This window comes from Lactuca saligna, chromosome 2 (genome assembly GCF_052625555.1).
Source record: "Lactuca saligna cultivar CGN05327 chromosome 2, ASM5262555v1, whole genome shotgun sequence".
Lineage (NCBI taxonomy): Eukaryota > Viridiplantae > Streptophyta > Magnoliopsida > Asterales > Asteraceae > Lactuca > Lactuca saligna.
In genome coordinates this window covers 135,282,926-135,303,446 of record NC_136418.1, presented here as the reverse complement: position 1 = coordinate 135,303,446, position 20,521 = coordinate 135,282,926, and the positions used below count along the sequence as shown (strand labels likewise).

The following is a 20,521-nucleotide window of genomic DNA, read 5'->3' as shown; positions in this document are numbered from 1 at the left end:
TATATGTTTTCCAACAAACATTCATAACAATTGAAAAGTCGTTAATATTTGTGATTCAAATACCTGAAGTGTCATTAACTAAGATAAGTTTTTCGATATTTTTAAAATTCAAATTCAATAAAAACCATTATAGCTAGATTTTTTAATTTATTTTATTTTATTTTAGTTTAGTTTAACAAAGAAAGAATTTTTCCTGTTTATAGTTATACCATTATGAGTTTTTAATTTTTTTTTTTAAGAAAAATCATTAGATAAATCTTTAAATTTTATAAAAACCATTATAGTTTAGAATTTTTTTGGTGCAACGGTTCAAAGAAAATTTTCTTTTCGATTTAAGCATTGACATCATGATTTCATTTTCATTTAAGAAACCCATTTTTTAACCTAAAAAACAAGTCTTCCATGTATTTTCACTAAAAAAAATTGTCAATTAGTGACAAAAACAAAATGATCACTAACAATAGAAAAAGTCGTCATTAAGTGATTTAGTGACCAAAATTTTAGTCGTTACTTTTCGTCACTAAACCGATATAGTGACCAAACTATATAATGATCACTAAACAATGACTAAAAATATAGTCGTCACTATATCTATGACCACTCATTCCGTCATTAAAAGTAGTCACTTCACTATTTTATCCATTAGTGACCGCAAAAAGTCGTCACTATTTAATCCAACTAGTGACCATAAAAAATCGTCACTCATCTAGTGATTAAAAAAGTTGTCACCGAGTTCAGTTGTAATGATAGAATAAACAAATCAATAAATGTAAGTTCCAATTTTTTGCATCCTCAAATCTAAAACTATCTACGGTGGGGTCAATTTACATTTTAAGCTCTTAAAATTGCAAATAAAATAAAAAAATAAATAAATAACATACTTTGTAAGTTAAATGATGAGTTCATCGATTTAAGTATTAATTAATTATACCAGTCAAGAAAAAGAATAGTAAAAGTAAAAACAATGAAAAGTAAGAGAAATTTTTTGCTATTGTTGCTCCTCTTGTTTCTCCTTTATATGGCTTGAGTTAGTTCCTTATTACCCATCTTAATATTCTTTGTTGCTTCAATCGCCTATAATAATAAATAAATAAAACCACTCGATCAAATGCTACTAAATATAACATTCTACTTTATTCACCACATATTGCTATTAACTATTGGTAATAAATGTACGTATGTTATTATTATGGTAAATAAGTGAAAAAAATAGAGCATATTGCCTATATTGGTACAAAGAGTAAAGTACATTGTTATTTCTCACCTGATCATACAAACACTCAATTTGTTGAGCTTGTCGCAAAACATGTGTTGACATTAGATGATTCAATGTTGAGTTGTTGACATCTCTACCATCTTTGTTTTAGTGTAACGTGCAACATCAAGAAGTCTCGATAACTCTACTTATAAGGGTAGTATGGTTATTTTTGCAGAGTTTAACAATACGTACAAATATGGTGATAAAAAAGATTAAAAGTTATCAAGTTAGGGACCAAATTTGTAATTTTGATAAGCAAGAGAACTAAACATATAGTTTGCAAATACTTGAAGAGCACAAGTTTCAACATTTAAAACTTGTTGTTGAACTATTGGCATAGCTTCTTGAAAGTGTACAACTATCAGTTGATCAAACTATGATAGCACTAAATGAAGACTTTCACTTAAAATTAAAACCTCTAATTCAAAAAAAAAAAAAAAAATACATGAATATAAAACAAAATCATTATAATTCCAAGCCATCCTTTTCATTTGTTTCTTCATCACTTATGCTGGTTTTCATAATGCCAATATATTCTTTACAGGGTTTTACAAAAACACTAACCTGTAAAAAGGTTATGTATTATAAAACTTGGAGTCAATTACATTTTTGGTCCCTGGATTTAGCTTAATTTTTCAATATTGGTACTAAAAAGTTCACTTTTGCAAAATTGCTCCTTATTTTGATGTTCCCTAACGATTTTGGTTACTGTGAGTCTTAGTTAAGGAATTAGCTATTAACCTTTAAAAAATGACTGATGTGCCCTTGGATCAAAGATAGTTTTTAGAGTCTTACTACATGTTCAATGCTTTCTCTTTCCTCTTCTATGGTATGATGAGGATCTGCATAATCCATTTTATGCTTTTTAGCTAAAAAATAAAGTAAGGAAAATAATATTTTACTATTTACGTGATTATACAAGAAATAATATTTTTGTATGTAGTGGTAAAGATTTGCTCACTATTTTTAATATAGCTTTGGTGAAATGTGATCTTTCATAAGGTTTGTGCATGATGAAAGATGACATTAGAATTGCCCTTTTGGCATCTTGGTGGTAATTACGCATCAAAAAAAATCATTAGAGGAAATAACGGTGAAATAGGATAAAGATTAGTTAAACATGGTCAATACAAGAAATGAGAACAAACCTCGTTAAATACCAAAAATAGAACATATTTGGGAACTAACTAACTTGCATCTCGAATATCCTAATAACAATGTGAGCAACTAAGAACTTTCTTAGATGAGTAGTAAATCGGTTCAACATCCTTGTATACACAAGTTTTGGAATTTATCACCAATCTTTGAAATTTATGTGTTTTAGAATAGAGAAATATGTGAAAGTAAGTTTATACCATAAGAAGAGAAGGAGCAGGAAATTGGTCAACAAAATTGTACACAAGTTTTGGTAACACATGATGCACCCACTTTCTCAAGAACTTTTTCTGCATAACCAAAGTATGAAAGCTGTAATTAATAGATACCTAAAGAATGATATGATATCAATCAATGGTTATTCAAGTTTAGCAATGGAACTCCTACTTAATTACAAAATCAATTTATCAAACAATAATTAGCCATTTATAAAAAAGAATCAACTTATCAAACTAACAGCATGCCTACAAAATTTAATTGCATTTTATACCAAATTAGCCATTAGTCGCAAATTCAGTACTTGGATCACTATGCTTATACTTTGGATTGGTGTTTTATATTTCAATTAGAGCAACATACTTATACTGAGGGATACTGGTGAAAAGATGGCTCTAGTATGCCCACTTTGATGTGTACAAAATTCAAGGTGGGTCTGAAATAAGGATAATCATGGGAGTTAGTTGTTATTTAATGCTTCATAGATAGAAGTACGTTATTGTAATTGGAAGACAATTCTAAAAGTTTTCAATTTAAGATGTTCTCATATAGGTCAATGAATGGCTCTAATGGCTTATTCACCTTGAGAGGTTGTTGTCTATGTTTCAAGGTCTCAAAATAATCAAAATGACTTTAATTATGTCCAATTTTATATTTTCAATGATTGGTTTGGGTGCTACTCATATCTCTTTAGGGATGCTTACAGTTGGAGATTTTCTCAAGCTTAGGGGTATTAATGGAATTCTAAGTGGCTACTTTTGAATTTTATAACTGAGGCCACCTTTTACTTCTTAATGTCAAAATTTTATATCTAAGGTTTAGGTTTTAGTCTTTATCTAGGGGTGTTAGTATTGATGTCTTTGTATCCTCTTGCTTAGTGACACGCGTCAGCTTTCTGTTGGTCCAAACCCCCTTGTCATGGCGCACCGGGCGTGTTGAGGTGCACTCGAATTTAAAACTTTGAAAAAGTGTATCTTATTCATACGAACTCATTTTTCGGCATTCTTTATATCCACACGTAGATATCGAGGAGATCTGCAACTTACATTTAGACTCCATCAGCTAATTCTCATTTTATTTTAAAAGTTATATTTTTAGCAGACTAAGATTGTTAAATTCCTTATAAAAATCATAAATCTTTCATAAGACATCAGTTATTGACTGTCTTTAAATCGACAAAATCGTAATCACGAGATTTCCAAATTTCATTTAGATTGTTTTTTCCTAACAATCATCTGATTTGAATTTTTATTTTTGTGGTAACATAGTTGCGCTGAAAATTCATAAAATTATAACTTCTTTATATGAAGTTAGGTTTTGACGTTCTCTACATGCACGCTTTTGGTTTTACGATTACGATGAGTTTTGTCTTGACTTTTAGGATAATAACCAACCTATCTCCGTTTTACTATTTACGGCGCGCATAGTTGTTGGTTTTATTGCGAAACTTCGAAGAATCATAACTTGTTCATACGAAGTCGGATTTCAGATTTCTTTATATGTATGCAATTCTTGTCGCATATACCATAACTTTGGTTTAAATTATTTATCCCGAATCATCTTCCATCAAAATGTCATTTTTATCGCATAATGATAAATTCCTTAAATGACTTACAATATGTATTATGCAACGTGCAAGCTAGACTAGCGATTTCCCTATTCCAAGGATCAAGCTATAACAATTATCATTTATTATATGTTAATTGTCTAGCATACATAAATTGTATGCTAAAAAGAGTGTTGTTAGATTTCTGTGCATGGTTATATCTTTAATGGTATGCTAAAAATAGTGTTGTTAGATTTCTACGCATGGTTGTATCTTTTTTATGGGTGGTTTGTCTTTACCGGTGTATCTATTCTTTATCAACTTAATATGTATACTAAGGATTGTGTTGTCACTACTTGTCTTTGGTAATCCAATTTATATCTTGCCAATTGTGTTGTCTTTAGGGATAATTAGTTTTTTTGTTTCGTAAATTGCAAGGATCAAATTAAGGATAGTCAATACTTGGTTATCAGGTCTCACGAGGAGGTGATCAACTAAGGTGTTTTGATAGGTTAGATATTTCTGGTAGAAAACATGATATATCAAAGGAAGGTAGTAAGTTGATTTAATATAAGATGTGTGGGAGGTCTGGTAATATATTAAAACTGATATGAAGAAGAACAAAAAAACCAAAAAAAGGAAATTTTGTGTTGCAACGTTAAGTATTTGCAACAACACGAGCATTTGCAGAGATGATGACTAATAGCGGCGTTTGTTTTGATCAATAGCGACATAACAATACGACGATTTGTTGCCGCTATTTGTCCTCGGTAATGATCAATTTTTTTAAGTGTTCAGAGTTGTTGTTGGGTTTTAGGCAATAGTCTTCTTATGTAGCGGGGTTTTTGTCATAAAGCCCCTAATTTTACACAAACTGTTTGATTATGTCATAAGTGTGTTTTTTTGGTGCGATAAAACCCCAAAATACTAGAAAATTGGTTCATTTTTATCCCATAACCGGATTTTACATGGCTTGAGTGTTCTTGGCATTGTTAGGAAAAAACACGCATGGAAGGAAAATTGAAACTAGGGGGATTCAAAACCAAATCTCCTTCATATAAAACAAAGATCTTTACCAGTAGACCAAGTAGTTTTGTTGAAAACTTTTCCTGAAACATTATACTTACTAGATGCCACGCAGGTTATTTATTATTATTATTATTATTATTCATTATACTTACTAGATGCCACGCAGGTTATTTATTATTATTATTATTATTATTATTATTATTATTATTATTATTATAAAAATGTTTTTATGCATATAAATAACATTGTATATGTATAAAAAAGTTTTTATATGTATAAATAACATTTTATATGTATTTATATGTATATAAAAACATTTTTTAGGTATAAAAAAGTTTTTACACGTATAAAAGTTTTTATTTGTATAAAAAGTTTTTATTCATATAAAAAGCATTTAATATGTTTTTATATTTATTTGTTAGATATTTTTATATTTGATTGTATACAATTTCTTAAATATATCAATATATTTTTTTGAAAATATAAATATATTTAAAAAAAACCATATTATACATAATAAAACCGTATTTATAAATAATAATAATAATAATAATAATAATAATAGCAACGTTCGTGAATAAATATTGTTTGGTACGTAAACTATCATATAGCTCCTCCTAGTATAGTAGTAAATATTAGGGGTGTGCGCGGTGCGGTTTGGTGCGGTTTAGAGTCAAAACCGCAAACCGCACCGCATATGCGGTTTGAATATTTTAGAAACCGCAAATCGCACCACAAATGTTCAAAACCGCGTTATGCGGTGCGGTTTGATGCGGGCGGTTTATGTGGTTTTGTTGCGGTTTGTGCGGTTTGATGAGTTGTTCAACATTAAATCTATCAAAAAACCAAAAAACTGACCCGGTTAAAAAAATTGATTACTTTTATTTCATAAAAACAAATACAATTTTCAAGTTAAATCGTTTTTAATAAATTGTGATTCATGCTACTATAGTTCGTAAGTGTCCCTATTATTGCTTTATATTGTCGTTATAGTTGCTATATTCTTGTAAACTGTGGGATCTTGATCTAATAGTGATTTAATGTTACGTTATAGATATTTGATTATTGTAAGAAATATATTTAAATACATCGTTTCTAAATCGTGATTTGAAGTTATAACAAAGTAAAAGAATATATATATATATATATATATATATATATATATATATATATATATATATATATATATATATATATATAACATGCGGTACGGTGCGGTTTGAACCGCGATTTTATAAATACAAACCGCAAACCACACCGCATAGTGCGGTTTGATAAAATGACGAACCACAAACCGCACCACGAAATTCTAAACCGCATTATACGGTGCGGTTTGGTGCGGTGCGGGCGGTTTGTGCGGTTTTTTGCACACCCCTAGTTAATATCATAGCTTGCTTTGTAGGGAGGAGACTTAGGTTTGAATCTCTCTACTCCGTCTCCTCTTTATTCTTTTAAAAGTATTGTATATGGAATTAAAGGCCTTACATGACACCAATCACAACACTCCACGTATGTATCAACATCTACTCAGTGCCTCCTATGTTGTGTAACCAGCTACAGCCAGGATTGGGGCAAAAATGAACCTACTTTCCGGTATTTTTTTGGTTTTAACGTATAAAAAAACGAACTTATTACACACTAGTACAGAAGATGTTTAATAAAGCGGTTTATTTTATTTTTTGATGCGGTTATTCAATTGCTTCAAAAAATATAGCATTATAAAATAGTGTTGTTTTTTGAGGCGGTTCTTAAACCGCCTTAGAAAATGTCCAAAACCACCTCGTAAAAATAGCTTCATAAATGATACTTATTTTTTGATGCTGTCCAAAACCGCCTTATAAATTATACTTATTTTTTGATGCTGTCCAGAACCACCTTATAAAATATAGCTTCATAAAATAGAGTTATTGAATTATTTTTTGATGCTGTTATTAAACAGCCTTAGAAACACAATTATTTTTTAATGCTGTTAATAAACAGCCTTAAAAAATAGAGTTATTTTTTGATGCTCTTATTGAACAACCTTAGAAAATAAACGGTCTTTTAAAATACAATACGAATTGCAACATAAAATATCATAAACTACTTGATTTACAATACAGAAACAAAAAAAAATCATAATAGATGTAAAGACACAAACCATACAAGAGATTCAAATTATCTTAATAAAAAAACACATTCTTTTCTAACCTTTTCATCCTTGTATGTATTTACAAATTGATATAATAACTTCAGGGATGTAAGTTGTTAAGGAAGTTAACTACAAAAGCATATTCAAGTTTTTTTAGATATAGATGTGTTCAGTTTCGTTATCACCATCTTCATACGGCCCCTCTTCGGTATCTTGCAGATTTTTGGAGATGATGCCCACCTTTGACTCTGTTACCTCACTTGGGTAGGAATTCAGAAGCTAATTAAATTACAAAGTAATTTTATCAAAAGGCATACAATCCATTTAATTAAAAGGTAAATTACATAGGTTAGAAATATTATCAATACAAAGGAAAAAACTTGCCTTGATTCAATTTTTGTAGATAAAAGACATGAGATTGTTACTTTTTTTTTTAGGTTTTTTCTATCTTTATATCTTCCCCTGCATAAATATGTGCTCTCCTTTGAACGTCACAAGCTTCTTTACCCAACCCCTTCTTTCTTCCACAACCTAACTTAAGAAATCAGAGCATCAGACATATAGATTAAGTAATTTTATGAATCAAAATTATAAATCAGAAACATACATGTTAGTCTTGACGTTGGGTTGATCGCGATGGACAAAGATGATTATAGTGGAGGTCGACTCCTCAAAGATTATTCAGATTTGTCACGAGTGAGAGGACCCAAGGATGCTGGTGAGGGCGGCAGTAGTCAATGATATTAGGGTTTGTGTGGCCAAATGAAATTAGATTAAGGAAATATAAAGGGGAAGAGAAAGGCATCGCGTGGGGAATGAAATTTTGGAATGAGCTTCAGCCCGGGAACAAAAATAAAGAGGGAACTCAATCCAAGACCGCATCAAAAAATACATTTGCTATTACTGTAGTTTTGGAAAACAGTATCAAAAAATACATTTATTAGTGCGATTTTTAAAAGTAGCATAAAAAAAATGCATTTATTACCAAAAGGCTTCTAGTCTAGCGGTATCCGGTGTTGCCCTCCCTTCTTGAAGTTGAGGGTTCAAGTCTCGTGAGGGACATATGTAGAGAATTAGGAGTAGTGTAGGAGTAGAATAGATTTGTCGTTAAAAAAAAAATGCATTTATTAGTGCTTTTTAAGAAAACATCAAAAAATACATTTATTATTAGTGCGGTTTTAGAAAACAGCATCAAAAAATATATTTATTAGTACGATTTTGAAAAACAGCATAAAAAAATATATTTGTTAGTGCGGTTCCTTGATTTATTAATGCTAAAGTGTTTTAATGGTGTGGTCATAAGGTAAAACCGCACCAAAAAAAAAAAAACCTCATCGCACTAAAAAATACGTTTTGTACTAGTGACATAACCAGATATTTTGTGTAAAATTGGGGCTTTTACGACAAAAATCTGTGCTCATATTTGGTCTTTTTCATTTAGGTTTTGTACTCTCTTTGCCCCAATGTTGTTCAAAAAAAAAAAACTCTTCTTATTTTGCGCATTTCTTTTACTTTATACAATGGTTATTAAAAAGAAATATTTATTCAAGTTAAATAGTCACTTGTTAATCTAATATATCAAATATTTCATATAATTTTATTATTTTAATATTATCAAGTTCACAATTGAAGAAGAAAATTTCAGACTCAGAGTACTAGAGTACTGTCCTTCCATTGCCTAATTTACTTCTGTTGCCTTTTAAGTGTATTTGTCTACGTTGGTAAGTAGCCGTTTCTATCATGGGCATTTTGAAAATCCACCTATGTGAATTCTTCTATCGGAATCGATGAAGGTAGGCCGAGAAATTTGTCTTTGCCCCAAAGTTGGCCCACTGGACAGCATTAAAACAACTTCAGACATGGTGGGTCTTAAAGAAGCTGGTGACTGAGTGCACATTAGAGCTATCTCCACGATCTTCATAACATTTTCTTCATCATATTCATTTGGATATAATGCTTCATCAATCAATTTGATATGTAAGCCTTCCTCGTATAACTTCCAAGCCTATCATCCAGAAGACCATGAAGAAAAAAAGTGGTAAAATATGATGCTTCTTCCTTTTACGCAAGTTTATAATAGAAAAAAAAACATATATATCTATCATGAACCTATTAAAAAATAAGTTGTAAAATATGATGCTTCTTCCTTTTCATGAGGAAAGCTTTAAGTTAAAGTCCATGTAGCTATATATATATAATCACATACACTATTTCGACTAAAATCCATATGCTTTTGCAAAGTAGTAAGTATATAGTAATGCTGAATTTCCAAGTATAGATTACATGATCAAGAAGGTATTTCATTTGAGGCCCACTATAGTTCACGTCGCAACACCTCCAGCCACTAATGACTTCAAGGGCCACAATTCCGAAGCTGTAAGTGTCTACTTTCTCCGATAAATGTCCACGAGTTGCATATTCTGGTGCTGTGTAGCCCCTATGATATAATTTAGTATGAAATATATTATAATCAACTGGATCTATAGTAATAGAACTTAAATAGAAACTTACATAGTTCCAGCAAACCGGGTGCTAACATGGGTTTGATCCTCTGGTTGGAACCTAGCCAACCCAAAATCTGCAATTTTTGGTTGGAATTCGTCGTCAAGGAGAATGTTGCTTGACTTTATATCTCTATGAATGATCTTGACATGGAACTCTCCATGTAGATGGGCGAGACCTCTTGCAATCCCGAAGATAATATCAGACCGTTGTTTCCAATTTAGAGATCCCTTTTTTTCACCTGTCGATGATAATTTTATAAGTGATGCAATTTTTACACCATCATGTTAATAATTATATCAATATGTTAACATAATAAACGTACCCCATAAGAACTTATCTAGACTTCCATGGGGCATGTATTCTAACACAAGGAGTAGTTCAGGCCCATCAATACACCATCCTAGTTGTAGAATAAGATTTCGGTGACGAACGTTACTTGTAAGCTTAACTTCATTTTGAAATTCCTTCTTTGCTCTTTGCCCCATATGGAGTTTCTTGACAGCTACTAGAACCCCGGTATCTACAGTGGCCTGGAGACAATTATTTTCACATTGTACTACATTAATTATCTCATGTCCACAAATTAGAAAGATAAAGATTATGTATCCCTTGCAAGAGATAATACACCTCAAATTATAAACGCCTGATACGTAATTCAAGAGTTCCGTTACCTTGAATACTTCGGCAAAACCACCTTTTCCTATTAAACACTCTTCACTAAAATTATTAGTTGCCTTTTTCAAGTCTTGGTAACTATAACTTCGTGCGCCTTTCAACTCCAATGTATCTAAAGAATCACATGTATAGTAGCAGATCTGATTAGTGGGGCAATCAAAGAAACAAAAAAAGATAAATTTAGTATATATCAAATAAAATAATTTCTCTTAAATTACCCTTTCTCATTAACTAAAAATATATACAAGATTACAAAGATAATTAACGACGAACACGCCATATACGAATATAAAGCCTAATATATATACTAATCCTAATACAAATAATCATACTTTCATCCCCACTCAAGAACATAATGAAATGAAGGCCTTTGGTGAAAATAATAATATATTGTAAAGAGTACGGGTGATACCACTTTGTCCTCCACAAAGTGAATGTCTATGTCAATATGCTTGATCATACGCTAATGCTGAACTGAATTATTCGATAAGTAAACCGCACTAACATTTTCACAATAGATAATAGTCACCCTATTAGTCGGGTGGTAGAAATCACGAAGTAAGTTTTAAAGTCAGCATGTTTTCGCCATTAAGTTTGCCAACATTCTTGTATTCTCCATCAAAACTTGAGTGGGAAATCGTACGCTAATTAATGCTTCGAGGACCATAAGAAAAGGTTGTGAACGTGAAAGGCATTTTACCCAAACGTGGATCATCATGTGGTGAAGTAGCTAGTCTAATCCACATCTGATAAACAGTGAGGCCGCGAGAGGGAAGCATAAAGATGTAGGTCATGAGTAATAATTCCTCGAATGTACATGAAGAATGCTTTTGCGAGTAGTACATGTAAACAATGATTTGTTGCATGACGTAAGTGATATCTATTATTACACAAGTACACAATCAACAAAACTAATTGAAATTAAAGAAACGAAATCCAATATATATATATATATATATATATATATATATATATATATATATATATATATATATATATATATATAATATACAAGAATCAATTTACAGAAAACATACTTGTATGATAATTACATTGAAAATACAATCACGAAATTGAAGAGATTAAGGCCTGCTTTGCAGTGTCCTAAGACAGAAATTTCCCCGGTGGGGATCTGTATAGAGGATACAACAATCAATCAAGATCTCCTCTTGATTCTGACGAAATTCATTATGTTCCTTTCAATTTTTTTTGTGGAATATGAAATTATATGAGGAATTTTTATGTGATTTTTCTGAACCCGAAATCTTGTCTTTGGTGATCTATTTATAGATATAATTTGATTGTTTTTCCCTCCAAAACTACCAACCGAAAATAACTGTCAAGACAGTTAAAACGAATTTAAAAGATTTGTTTAATATAAAAATAAAAGTCAAAATCGGAATTAATATATATAAAATAATGTAACCACTCAATGAGACCCCAAGAGGCCGAAGGCCCAAGGCCAATCTTTTGGCCATTAAATATATATATATATATATATATATATATATATATATATATATATATATATATATATATATATATATATATATATATATATATTAATCTAAGTCTTTCAAGACCAATTTGACTAGCTCAATCACCAAATTCAACCCAATCCCTTTAGTCCATGTCTTTGATCTAATTGGTAAACAACTAGTAGGAGGCTTTTTAAGGGAGTATAAGTTTCCTCTTTCTTCTAATATGGGACAAGTCCCATAGACAAAGTTTTCATTTAGCAAAGTTCCAACAATATCGGGCACTGTTAAAGTCAGGCATTAAAGGGCCCCAACAAGATTGTTATAATGATTTGGATGCAGTACAGAGGACATGTGTTATCGTCTCCACTATTCTAAAAATATATTTTTCTGAATTTTTGACCACCGAAGGGGCTCCAAATTACCGGTCAAAGATGATCAAAATCGTCGGAAAGTTGGCCAGAAAAAACCAGCCAGAGAAATCGTCGGAAAAGGTGACACTATAGTGGTGACGTCATCAACACTGTAGAAGTTATTGTACAAAGTTCTGAAAATTGTAGATTGGCCTCAGTTCTTCCAGAAACTGCAGTTTGGCCACTATGTTTGGTATTTTTGGTCTCATTTTCTCAGAAAAATTTTACTTTAGCCCCTTTTACTTTTATATAAGTTTTGTTTTCCCATTAAACATCTAAAACATTCATATTGATCTCCATACTTTTTAAAAAAGTTGTGTGGTTGTGGATGCCCGGGTATTTCCCAAGAATGACTACACCAAACTCGTCATCGTCTCAACCGAAAGTTGAAAATGTTTAAAGGACCGGGAAAGACGTTAGTGTTAGGTTTCACTATCCAATGCTCATGAAGACGAATTACACAGTGTGGTCCATAAAAATTCAAGTGAATTTACAACCACAAGGAGTGTGTGATGTAATTTAAAATGTAGATTCGGACAAACGTAAAGATCGGATGGATCTTGTGAATATTTATCAAGCAATTCTAGAGGACATACATCTGATGTTAGATGAGAAGGACACAACTAAAAAAGCATGGGAAACACTTAAGATGATGCACATGGGAGCCGATTGGGACAAGGATGCTAACGCTCAAACCTTAAGAAGTGACTTCAAGGTGATTCAGGTGAAAGATAATGAATCAGTAGATGATTTTGCCATGAGATTAAATACTATTGTGACCGGTATTCTTTCTTTAGGCGAACAGATCAAAGAATTACGGTTGTGAAAAAGTTTCTATGAGCCATACTGATACGATTTATATAAAATAACATCTATCGAGCAATTCGGAGATTTGAAAAATATGACGGTGGAAGAAGTTGTGGGTCATCTTAAAACCCATTAAGAGAGACTTTGAAGCTATGGAGAAATAGAAGGAGGACCTTCTCTATTGCTTACACATCTGTCGAGTGGGCATCTTGTTTGAAGAAAACTGGTGAGAGAAACTCGTCAAACACTTGAAGAGGACGAGGAGGACATGGTAACCGGACGAGGAGGACATGGTAACTGAGGCCAGGGACAAGGCCGAGGTTGTACACTTGGTGAAGAATGTGGTTGTGATTCCAATACAAATCAGAATGACCATAATCCTTCTCGAAAGGATAAAAGTAAAATCAAATGTTTTATTTGCTAACAATTTGGGCATTATGCTTCGGAGTACCCAAAAAAGAACCGAGATGAGGAGGCCAACCTCACTCAACCGAATGAAGAAGAACCTATTTTGATGATGGAAGTATCACAAGAATATGCACACAAAAGTTTCCTCTAAAAGATAAGATTTCTATTAATCTTCTTGCATCAGGAGAAAGTCGAGTCGAGTCCGAGGTATGGTATCTCGACAACGGTTTTAGCAGTTATCTAACCAGAGGCCGCTCAAAGTTTAGAGAACTAGATGATCACGTTACAGGTGACATGAAATTTGGGGATGGTTCGAGTGTCGCTAATTTGGGAAAATGGTTGATTTTATTCGATAGTAAAAATAGCGACCAAAGACTCTTTAATAATGTATATTTTATTCCAAGTCTAAAAAAATATTATTAGTTTTGGACAAATGACGGAGAAAGGGAGTCAGTGATAATGGATGGGTCGGATCTGGAATTGTTTGAAGGAAACAAAACTCTACTTTTGAGAGTTAAATGATCCCCAAACTGGTTGTATAAAACTCCTTTAAGGACCAGTAGACCAACTAGTCTTTTAGAAATAAAAGACAAAAACAACTTGGATATGACATTCTAGACTCGATCACATTAACTTTCTCGCCTTAAAGAACTTATCCGAAAAGAATATGGCAACCGGAGTCCCAAAGATTGAGCACCCAAATCAAGTATGTGAAGGGTGTGTTCTTTCCAAACAAACATGAATTTCTTTCTCGGATCACACGTTTTTTCGTGCTCAAAAACCTCTGCAACTTATTCAAAAAGACTATGTGGTCCGATCACACCTATGTCTATTGCAGGGAGTAAATATTTTCTTCTTTTAGTGATGATTTTAGTCGGTGGATGTGAGTTTACATGTTATCAGGCAAGTTTGAAGTGTTGAACGCTTTCAAACGGTTCAAGTTTATCGTTGAAATGAATTCGAGATATCAACTGAAGACACTTCGAACAGATCGAGGGAGAGAGTTCACTTTAAAAGAATTCTCATTATTTTGTGAAGAAAATGGTATTCAAAGACATCTTACATCACCACATTCTCCTCAAAAAAACGAATTTGTAGAAAGGAGAAATCGGATAGTTATGGACATGGCAAGAAGTTTGCTTAAAGGAAGAAATGTCTTAGGTGAGTTCTGGGGAAAAGGGTTGGACATGCAGGTTATCTTCTCAACCTCCTACCAACAGAATCACTTCCCGTCATGACACCATATGAAGTTTGGTTTGGAAAAAAACCAAACGTTGAACATCTAAAAGTTTTTGATTGTGTTGCTTTTGCTAAACTTGTAGGTGGTCACTTGAGGAAACTTGATGATAGAAGTAAATAGATGGTGTATTTAGGTGTGGAAGATGGAACTAAAGGCAACCATTTATTTGATCCGCAAGACTAGAAATTGCGTGTTTTCCAAGATGTTTTTTACCAAAAAAGAAGAAGAATGAAATTAATACAAAAACAAGAAGACGAGATCGAGACTCCCAAGACCTTTACCATAATAGAACCACAACCCCAAATACACCTTGAAACACCCCAAAATGAACCCAAAACCAACTCGGAATAACCAGACAGTCCCAAAATTGATACTATCCAAATTAGACAACCATATGGTGAATTTGAACATCCTGAAACAGCCCCACGCATTTCAATTTCAACCCATTTTCTTTAACCTCAACCCACATGGAAATCCATTCTAGTAAGATTAGGCCTAGGGGGTTACGTTCTCTAACTGGTATCTATTCGAATGTCGAAGATGTGTTCCTAGAACCTGGATAATTGTTAATGATTGCACCGGATTCGCCCTTGAATTTTAAAGAGGCGGTAACCTCTAAAGCATGGCAGGAGGCTATGCAAAGATAGTTGCATGCAATCAAGAAGAACAAGACATGGTAACTTACCAATTTGCCACCGAGTCATAAATTAATCAGTTTGAAATGGGTGTTTAAAGTGAAGAAAAACAACATGGGAAAAACAGTGAAACATAAAGCTCGACTTGTAGTAAAAGGATTTGTACAAAAGGTAGAGGTCGAATTTGATGAAGTTTTTGCACCGGTAGCATGACTTGACACCGTAAGGCACATCCTTTCCTTAGCACGACTTGACATTGTAAGGCTCATCCTTGACTTAGCACGACTCAAAAGACAAAATTATGATTGTTGGTGTCTATGTTGATGACTTGATCATTACAGGGTCGAACACCAACGACTTTGTTGTATTCAAGGAACAAATGAAGAAAGGATTAGAAATGAGTGACTTGGCATTACTTTCTTACTACCTTGGAATCAAAGTTTCACAAAATAAGTAGGGAATATCTTTGCAACAAACGACATATGCAAATAATATTTTGGAGCAATTTAGGTTGTTAGATTACAACCCGACAACCTCACCAATGGAACATAAGTTGAAGGTTAAGAAGGATGAATATGGTGAAAAAGTTGACCTACCTGTGACCAGACTTATCATTTTCGGTTGTAATTGCAAGTGGTTTCATGGAGGAACCAACCTCTTAGCATTTCCATGTTGTGAAACAAATCTTATGATTCATGAAAGGAACCACTGATTATGGACTCAACTATGGAAGAGGTCGTGAAATTGAAGATTTGGTTGGCTTTACTGATAGTGGTCTTGGAGGTGACCCTATTAATAGTAAGAACACAAGTGGAATGATTTTCTATCTAGGAAATAATGAGATAACTAGGCAATCCCAAAAGCAAAAGACTGTTTCATTGTCCACATGTGAAGTCGAGTTCATTGCAGCTACAACAGAAGCATGTTAATCCATTTGGCTTGCAAATCTCGTGAAGGATCTCACGGGACATCATACCATGCCTATCACCCTCTATGTCGATAATAGGTTAGCAATCACATTAATGAAAAAACTTGTGTTTCATGGTTGATACAAACACATTAACATTCATTATCATTTCATACGAGAATGTGTCGAACGCGGGAAAATTATAGTGGAATATGTCAACTCGAAAGATCATGGGGCAAACATCTTTACAAAGGCTTTAGCATACGTGAAACATGGTGAAATGTGAAATAGGATCAGCATGACGAATTTCAAGCCAAGTTTGGTTTATGGGGGGGAATGTGAGTGTAAACCTGACTTGGGTGACTTGGGTGTAAACCTGACATGAATAGCTGCACTACCATCTTTTGTTGACAAGTGAATGCTTCCTTTGTTGATATTAAAATGGTAGATTCGTATGTTCACATATTAAACACAGTAAATGGTACCACTATTAATTGTAGGCTCGTTTAGGTATAAATAAGAGCTCTAACTTCAGTTGTAGAGCACCAAAAAACAGAGAGTGATAGATAGTAATACTTAGAGTGAGTATTAGCCAAACGGTTGTTTATTTCTCTTGTAATAAAGTGTGTATCTTTGTTTTTTTTGTTCCATTTTGAATAAAAGTGTGTTTCAACCCAACATATACTACCGCCAAAACTTTTTTCTCTTCCATGAGCCATATGATGTTGGTTTTCAACAGCTAGAATAATTGGAGAGTATGAGTTGTCTGAATGAGTTGCATGGAGATTTCAACTCTATAGTTGGTTCATTCATTTGCACTTCAAGTAGCATCATTGACCTAGCTTTCAAGAACACGGATAAAAGTGAATTGGGGTGGATAAGATAGGAGATGTCGTCCAACTTTGGAGAGAGGGCATTGATGATATATGCAACTAAATTGTTTTTGGGTATGATACATCAATATTATCAACTAGGTTAGTAATAGTCTTGATATTACTGTAGCATTCGGTAATGATTGGGTCCTCGATGACAATATTGCGAAGTTCATTGTTATTTTGCATTTTTTTTGGCATACGTGTCTCTAAACAAGGTTTCAAGATTTTTCCAAAATTGGTTGTTAGTTACATTTCTCTTCTGAATCATCTGGAGGAGAGAATGTGAGATAGTATCGTAGATCCAAATCTTTACAATAGAATCAATAAGATTCTATTCAGATTTAGTAGACTTTTATGGAGCATTGTTGTTCGGCCTAACGAGATAACTAGAGACACCAAATCCATTGCAATGGATTTTAAAACATTCTCACTATGCATCACTATTTAGAAGATCTTGATCTAGAATGAGAAGAATGTATGCTTTAATGTTCACAATTTTGTAGGGTTTTGTAAGTAGACACAGTGTAGTATAAGAGAAGGGATCAAAGAAAAGGAAGAAGGAGGTCACACTAGTTTGAAGGGAGGTCACTAGCTAGGTCAGAAACTTGATACCATGATAATAAGATTATTTCTCCTAATTAATCCCTTCTCATTAATGAATAATACATACAAGATTAGAGATATTTTAGGGCTGGATAAATGATATACATACAGTAAAATCTAATAACATGGTAAATACTCTACCAAATTATCGCTAACATCCTCCCGCACAGACACACATGCACACCCATATACGAGAGAGCGTATGTGTATGTGAATGCATCATGATAGTAATTGAACCATGATATTAATGAGAATGTTCAAACTAGCTAGAGATCTAGTCATACAAAACTATTATAAGATTCACTAAATGACTCATATATAGTAAGTTTTATAGGAATATATATGTTAAAAATACTACCTTCTCTAAAAGCCTTGAACTTTTTCCATCGCCGATACCACAAGGATAAAGCAATTATAATCAGAAGAAGAGCTACACTGCTACTTACTCCAATGATAATGGCAAATATGCTTGAACTCTCTGTGACACAAATTGACCCAATACAATTCTCAATATTGTTATAGGGATAAAAAGATTGTAAACATGGAGATTTTTAAAGAAAGCAACATATAATTAAGAAAGTGCTCACCTTCATCTAGTAAAGGTATGAGGTTGATTGTCTGGTTATCTTGAAAAAATGGAAACTCCGAATACCTCATAAAACATCCAACATTAATAGCTCTTCCTTCAGCAGCAGGAAGACAGTTGTATAAACTATTATATGATGTACTCAAGCAGTCTTTGCAAATTACCTGGCTCACATTCTCAACACATTGTCCAATTGCATATAGTGTAGTATTACTGTCACCAACTTGCCTTTTGGATGCTGTGTAGAAATCAGAAGTTCTTGGGGTAGCAACTCGAATGTCTGATAATAAGTCCTCTACTGCTTGATTGAAGGTTGTTATTGACTGAAATGTTGACTCATTACCACATATTCCTAGTGGGGCGATAGAAGCATCTAAACTACCTTCTGGGTCATTATAAAATTGGTCGTAGTTCTCAAATCTTAAGCAACATAAAAGATGTATCAATAAAAATATACAAAAACATGGGAATCTTCTGTCAAACTAATTGATAAAATATAAAACTCTGAATTTATTAGCGATAAATACAATATCATTAATTTTTATTGATAACAGATTGAACTTTGTTACCACTATCAATATATGTATTATATTTACAGTTAGGACGAATCTCTTTGTATATGTATGTCGGGTCAAGGCCTGTTGTATTGTATTTATATCATTTGATGAGCAATTTTTCAGTTATGGTATATCGTAAATACTTTTTAATTTTTAAAGATGGAAAAAATTAGAAGACATATTTTAAATCTCGATAAAGATTTACATTTATGTATAAGGAAATTTATAAGTACATCCTTCTTTGCTTGCTATTACACCACCAAGAGAAAGGTTCTTAATTTACTATATATGTTTGTTCATAAGTTAATGGTTGAAAGAGACGTATAATACGACTAGAATTTTATATTTAAAACCCCTCTTCACATATAACTATTTTGACAAATCAATAATGACTGCTAGTGAATTTAATGACTATTTGAACGTTGACCAATATATAATTCACCATATTCGTCGATTTCATGTACACTGATCGATACGTGCGCATGTCAACTTTACAGTTAGAGATTTTTATATAATAAACAATATATGTAGTATGGACAACGCGTGGACATAATAATTAAGAACTGTATTATATCCTTTTAAATTTCTTACACATTTGATTAACATTGCTTTTTTACTACAATAACTTAGCATTATCGGCTATGTATGACAACTGCAAACAATGATTATCGATAAACAAATCTCAAACAGAACCTCGTGAAGTTAAAGCAATTCTATTTTATTTAATAATTTAAAAAGAACTGAAAGAAAAGTATTCACCTGAGAAAGCAGTTATCGAGATAGACAGTAGCACCATTCGCAGAACCACATGTTTCGACTACAGATACGGATACATCAAAGCAATCCAAACACCGGGCTGCTGAGAGATAGTTCCGGCACTGGGCGAGTGCATACACAGCATCGCCGTTTTCCAAGTTCTGGGCTCTGGCGTAATAAACACCAGCTTTCGACAACTGGCTTCTGAGTTGAGAAAACGAAGAGTGAAGGTTTCTAGAAAAACTTGTAGGAGACATCGCATCATTGCTGCCACAGTAAAATCTAAGGGGCGTGTTAGTATTGCTATCGTTGGTGCTGGATTGTGCAACTCCTACCTTCACAATCACTACTAATATAATTAGAACGGCCACCACTAAAGCTGGCATCCTCTTTCTCCCCACTTAATTTGCCCTCCTATGACCGTGTCTGCTAGGTTATATGGAAAATAATGCCGCAGAGAGAAGATAGGTATAATTCCACAAATAGTCCTGGGTTAATATATAATTTAAGGGGAAATGTGCCAAAATATTTAAGTCAACACCGCTGTATCACATTTTATGTTTTTAACTTGACAAAAACTGCGCTGCCAAATTACGATTTGTGAAATAAAAATATGGAAAATAATCATAAAACCAATTGATGTCGTTACTTTGTTGTGACAAACGGTTGATAATACATTAGTACAAAAACAATTTGTTGAAGCGGTATCCGGTGTTACTCTCTTTCTTTGAGATTGAGGGT

At 32.8% G+C, this 20,521-nt stretch overlaps 1 protein-coding gene and 1 pseudogene across 3 annotated transcripts; both read right to left on the bottom strand.

Annotated features, from left to right (window-relative positions):
* Positions 1 to 921: 921 nt before the first annotated feature.
* LOC145030119 (syntaxin-81-like) lies at positions 922 to 2,324 on the bottom strand (annotated as a pseudogene).
* Positions 2,325 to 8,906: 6,582 nt separating this feature from the next.
* On the bottom strand, positions 8,907 to 20,233 carry LOC145031712 (cysteine-rich receptor-like protein kinase 2). Of its 3 annotated transcripts, none has more exons than XM_078980318.1 (8): positions 19,784 to 20,233; positions 18,469 to 18,887; positions 18,240 to 18,359; positions 10,512 to 10,627; positions 10,163 to 10,370; positions 9,847 to 10,078; positions 9,619 to 9,772; positions 8,907 to 9,340 (listed from the first exon to the last, which is right to left on the bottom strand). In XM_078980318.1, the coding sequence occupies exons 1-8, from the start codon at positions 20,164 to 20,166 to the stop codon at positions 9,074 to 9,076; spliced, it is 1,899 nt and encodes a 632-aa protein (XP_078836444.1). In that variant the 5' UTR covers positions 20,167 to 20,233; the 3' UTR covers positions 8,907 to 9,073. The 3 variants fall into 3 exon arrangements, 2 of the variants coding, with proteins under 2 accessions (XP_078836444.1, XP_078836445.1); XR_013677006.1 differs by having other exon boundaries at positions 9,227 to 9,340; positions 9,619 to 9,761; XM_078980319.1 differs by lacking the exon at positions 8,907 to 9,340 and having other exon boundaries at positions 9,600 to 9,761.
* Between the last annotated feature and the right edge of the window lie 288 nt (positions 20,234 to 20,521).